General features: G+C 37.7%; 1 protein-coding gene across 1 annotated transcript; it reads right to left on the bottom strand.

Annotated features, from left to right (window-relative positions):
- Positions 1–574: 574 nt before the first annotated feature.
- LOC112704498 (zinc finger CCCH domain-containing protein 34) lies at positions 575–5,133 on the bottom strand. The gene is made up of 7 exons (XM_025755724.3): positions 4,798–5,133; positions 4,507–4,652; positions 4,134–4,196; positions 3,768–3,887; positions 3,336–3,650; positions 2,935–3,258; positions 575–1,616 (listed from the first exon to the last, which is right to left on the bottom strand). Exons 1-7 carry the CDS (start codon positions 4,883–4,885, stop codon positions 1,212–1,214), a joined length of 1,461 nt encoding a protein of 486 aa, XP_025611509.1. The 5' UTR covers positions 4,886–5,133; the 3' UTR covers positions 575–1,211.
- Between the last annotated feature and the right edge of the window lie 402 nt (positions 5,134–5,535).

Genomic DNA, 5,535 nt, shown 5'->3' with positions numbered 1-5,535 from the left:
TTATCTATCCAAAATAATGAATATAATTAAACAATTATGTAAAATATTTTATATTATCAGTATATTAAAGATAAATCCTTAACGAATACAGTCATCTCCCAGTCGTATTAAGCGTTCTTGGTATCTTACTAATATGATCTCACTTAACACAAATGTTGATATAATGGTAGAAACACATTATAATTATTAAAAAAATGAGATATTAGGCCATTATAAGGTATAAATATCATCATTATTATCTCCTAGGTACCGAAAATAAAAGTAGCTCAATACTCAATTAGAGCAAATTTTAAGGTTAATCTCCACATTTTTTTGAAAAAAAAGGGTTCAAATAAGTTGTTGGTAAGCAAGTGCAATGATTACTCCTTATCCTGCTATGAAGACAGGCACTTTAATGTTTCCAAATTCCACTTTGTGTTGTACCACTGTTTTTGCTGGAGTAAAGTGTACTCTGTAATACAATCATCATTTTATAACAAAAAAAATCTAAAAATATTTATGGAGAAAGGGAAGATATAAATGAAGAGAAAAATCAGTTTCACCACATGTGAGAGGAAGAGAGATTTAAAATGTGTTAACTTAAATGTGTTTCTTGATATATGTATTGTGTAATAAATTTAAGTAGCAAGCTTGTCACAACATTGAACAACATGACTGTGTATCTAAAAACATAAAAATAAGACAGCAATGCAAAGCCTCATTGTACTCTCCTGATTACTTCTCTTCACAGCAAACCTTACACAAGTGGGGAACAGTATCTACCATGACCTTCCCAGCTTCAAAAAAGGATTCGGGTGAAGAGACATAAACAACAACACATGGTCAATGGAACTTTTCTCGAATCGAAAAAGATCAAATCATAAATAAGCACAACAAACTCCAAAAAAAATTGGAGATCAGGAGGGAGGGACATGAAGAATGGACTTGCAGAATCTTTTGAGGTTATTCGGAAGGAAGCAAGATGGCTGGCTGTATGAGTTGCTAAAATTCTCGAGGTTGGCCATGGTTTTATTTGGGATAAAAGGGATGGCCACAAAAAGATTATATGAACACAATGATAATTGATTGGTGCAATGTGTACTAGACCTGAATGTGGAACTGGGATAAACTGAAAAATAAAACCTATTTGAGGACCTCTTTGAATAAATCATGATGTCCAGTTGAAAAATTGAGATTAAAAGGAGTAATAATGAGGAATGCATTCACATTGCTTAGCTTGAGGTGTGAGATGCAGCACTGCTTGTTGCGGCGCTGCTGGCAGTTGCTGAAGAACTGGAACTCTGAGCAGAGGCTTGGGTGCCCGATTGAGAAATTGGTCCTGCAGTTGACAAGGTCAAGCCAACTGATCCACTTGAAGTGCTCATCGATGAAGACATTCTGGATGAAACAGACTCCTTGCTCAATCCTGAAGCAAGTTCAGGCCGCAACTCTGATGAAGATGATGATGGAGCAAGAGTGCCCATTGAGGAACCCACGGGATATGGTGCAACCGGCATATCAGCCAAGGAAGAAGCAGATGGGCTGTAACTGAGAGATCCCATGGGATGATCAAATTTGCATGCAGGACCAAACTTACAGATTCCACGCTGCGTATAATGAGTGCAAGGTGGTGCCCCCTGATTATCAAACCCAAACATTGGATGATTGATAGTTAAGAACTAAAGAAGATGAGTCAAACAGATTTTGAACATGCCAACTTAGCAGACAAACTCATCATTGTAAAACAAAACTAATAAAGGTGCTATTCTTGAACTCGAACCACAACCTGGAGACCAAGAGTATAACAATAACAGCCAAAAGGATTATTAAAGTCTATTCCATAGTGAAAAACAACCATGAAGTGGCAAAGAAACATCTATGTCTCTTTGTAGCATGAAACATTAGAAGCATCGCTAATCCCATATTGCAGAATTGGAAAACATAAACTGTTCTCCCGAAATAAGTTTGAACAACTCAAGCTATAGTATAGGAACGCAAGCAAATCCAACCAATAAAGGTGAAGCAGACAACTTCGTACAAGTATACAACACCTGCACAATATCCCTTATGATTCTTATCTCACTACTTCATGGAAAGGCATTTCATTAGAAATAAATTTCAAGCACGAAACTAATGAAAGTAAAATGGAAATACTAAAAACATTAAGGTCTACAGTACAGAACTACAGATAATACAGATAATAAATATCCAAGATAGATGGAGACTAAGTTGGACATAACATAATAGAAGTTATTACATCTAAATCAATTACAGAAAACAGAGATGCAATAAAGATACACAGGGTGAAATAAAACATGATGAAATAAATTACACAGAAAAAATAGGACCTGAAATCCTGAACAGCAATCAAAGATATATATTAGACAGGAAATGGAGTAAAATGATGTTCAGACAAAATGAAGCGTGGGAACAAGACTAAAGAAAAGAGGAGCTTACTTACAGAACCTTCCCTTAGGCAGAGTCAGAATGAGATACTAAATATTTAACAAACATATATCTCACTACTTACACACCCAACATGAATGTAGCACAAAATGAAAATTCCATTAACATGAAATGTACAATTATACCCAAGGTGCCACCAATAAACCAACAGTTAAATCTACCTGCTTTCAAATTTTGCTAGAAGAACCTTCAATAATCTAGAGATTTGACACATTCACCCAGAAAACTCAGAGATAACTGAAGCACAACATAACCCAACACAAAGGGCAATCATATAAAACACATGCAGCAGAATGAAGAAGCCAATTATGTTATATCCCATTATTAGTTTTTCTTCTTTTGGACTACTCCCCTATCAGCTTTTTTTTTTTTTTTTTCAATTTTTGTATATCATTTTTATCACATATTGCCAAAATTTTCAGCAAAGAACATCATCCATAACCCAATATGAGGCAACAAAGAACAAAGGAGTTGAAATGTAATGCTTACCGGGCGCAAAGGGAGACCCACAGGACTAAGGGCCACATTTCCCTTCGGTGCATTAAGGTCTGATGGATGATGATATCTACATGATGGACCAAATTTACATTCCCCTGTTTTCATGTAATACTGACATTCTGGTTGATCAGGCCTTTCGGGATATGGGTTCTCCTTCTGAGTACTACTACCTGAAGGATCAACAGAGGGGCCAGAAGGTTGATAAGGTGCAGAATACCCAGTTGCCTGAGAAGGCAGCTGGGTTATCCTGTAAAGCTGTGTTGGACCAACATTAGATGGTGTACTAGAGGGAAGTAGGGGGCTTGTTGCTTGAGCCTGCACCAAGTGATTGACATCTTTAATGATTACACATATAATGCGAGTAAGCAATCAAAACGAAATGTCAGACCCACCTGATAAGGATTCCAGCCTGGAAAGGGGACCATGGCAGGGGACACTACCACAGGCCCATAAGGGCCCTGGACTAATGAGCCAGGCAGCAACGGAGGCCTTGCAACCAGTACACTATATTGCTGTTGCGAAGGACCAGATGGAGGCTGCACGGTTGGATATAATGGAGAAGGTACCTGTACAGGTAGAGGTGAAACCGGGGGAACTGGTGATGGTGCCGGAATTTGGACACCTGCAGGCTGTGGATGATGGAATTTACAAGTAGCACCAAACTTGCATTGCCCAGTTTTCACGTAATAGGAACACTCTTTCTCTCCCTGTTATTATTTATAAAATTCAAGTTGGAACCAAACCTTTTTCCATGATTAGAAAGGGTGAACCCCAACATTCATAGAGATATAATTTTGTGAAATAAAATATAAAGTAATACGCACCACTCGCAACGGATATCCATAATAATTTAGTGAGACAAGGGTAGGAGTTCCTGCTGCCTGCCTAGGATGGTTGTACTTGCAAGATGCACCGAATTTGCATGATCCTGTCCTCATAAAATACTGCAGTTTAAGCATGGGCAGATAGAATCAGCACGAAAGGAACATCAACAACTTTGAAAACAACAATCAAAACAAAATAGAAGTCAACTACACTCTACGCCATGACATAGAAAAAAAAAAAAAAAAAACTGTTGAGTGCATTAGTTTGTAACTTTGTATAGCTCAAGAGGAATTAAATTGCCAATTGCCAAATACAATCACATGATGTAAATGCAGCATAGAATTCAGCAGAACCAAATTCAGCACCTGGCATAGAGGCTGGCCCGCACGCTCCGGATACTCCCCTCCACTCCTGGCAGCTCCAATAACCTAAACAGCACGAAGACATATCCCCAAAATTATGAAGCATTTAATCATAAGTGTCCAGCGCAGGCACCTCAATTTCCATAATAATTGATTAAAATTAACTGATAGCAAAAAGATAAATTCAAAGACTTTAAGACAACCCCACTAAGTGGGGGAAAAAAAAAATCCAATTTCTCCAACTCAACGCAGCCAAGATCAAACGAAATCCAAAGCACACATACATATAGAAGCACAAGATCAAATCAAAGGACCAAAGCAAAAGAACCGTTGAAGGAAAACCCAAAAGGGGTAAATGGAAAAACGAGAAATTTACCGCGCCACGGTCACGTGGGTGGTTGAACCGACAACGCGAACCATAGCCGCAAAAACCTGTCTTGAGATAATAGATACAATCAGCTTCATCAGGCCTCTGAGGGTACGATTCGGTGGCACCACCCAATCCAAGCTTCCACATAGACTCTGCATTTTGGAAAATAGAATAGAAAAAAGGATTGGAAACTATAACTCATTAGAAGCTCCACATTGCGCTACGAAACCGCGCGAATCAAAGAGAGGGGAAAATCGCGGAATTGAGAATGCAGTGGGGTAAAGGTGGAAATTTTACCTTCGAGCCCCGTGTCGCCGGCGCCGACGTTCCACTCCGGCGGCGGATCAGGCTGCGGCCCTTCGCCGGGACGGCCGTACCGTTCCATTGTACGGAGCCAAAAGAAGAGTGCAGATTGCTACACCCAGAATCCGAAGAGCAGAATGAGAGGTTCCGATCAGAGGAGTGAGAAAGTAGAGAGAGAAAAAGAATGGGGTTGGGATTTTATGGGGTTTCTCTCTCCCCTCTCTCACACACACACACTCACTCACAGAGAGACACAAGACAGAGAGAGAGAGAGAGAGAGAGAGAGAATACAGCTTCTGTGTTTCTTCTTCTTACTTTCAGTTTCAAAGCGTTTTTTTTATTTTAATTAATTAGTATTTTTTATTTTTTATGCTACTCTTTTTACTTTTTTTTCCCTTCTTTTTTTGTCTTAACTTTGAGATAGATTTTATTTTATTCTTTCTTTTCTTTTCTTTTTTTTCTGTGGGAAGATTGTTGGTTATCTATGTACGCGCCAAATTTCTCAGAAATTTACTAAAAATAAACCCACCCTTTACCTCTATATTTTATTTCTTTGTAAGAATAATACTTTAATTTAATAAATATAATTTTAATACAATAATAATATAAAATATTTTATAATCATTTAATTATATCTATTTTTATGATAATTTACACTATTAATATAAAAAAATTAGATGGCCGTATAGAATTATTTTATTTATGTATCAAGATTAAATTTTGGTTTAATTA

The sequence above is a fragment of the Arachis hypogaea genome, chromosome 1 (assembly GCF_003086295.3).
Source record: "Arachis hypogaea cultivar Tifrunner chromosome 1, arahy.Tifrunner.gnm2.J5K5, whole genome shotgun sequence".
Taxonomy (NCBI): Eukaryota; Viridiplantae; Streptophyta; class Magnoliopsida; order Fabales; family Fabaceae; genus Arachis; species Arachis hypogaea.
Note: the sequence above shows the minus strand (reverse complement) of the source record. Positions and strands in the feature narration are given on the sequence as shown.

What these genes read in the sequence shown, in the direction of transcription:
- LOC112704498 (XM_025755724.3), bottom strand. Translation starts at nt 4,885, where the DNA reads ATGGAACGGTACGGCCGTCCCGGCGAAGGGCCGCAGCCTGATCCGCCG. An exon ending in CGGGCCAGCCTCTATGCCAG is followed by an intron (nt 3,888 to 4,133) that starts GTGCTGAATTTG and finishes CTTAAACTGCAG; the next exon opens with TATTTTATGAGGACAGGATC. An exon ending in CAGGCTGGAATCCTTATCAG is followed by an intron (nt 3,259 to 3,335) that starts GTGGGTCTGACA and finishes CACTTGGTGCAG; the next exon opens with GCTCAAGCAACAAGCCCCCT.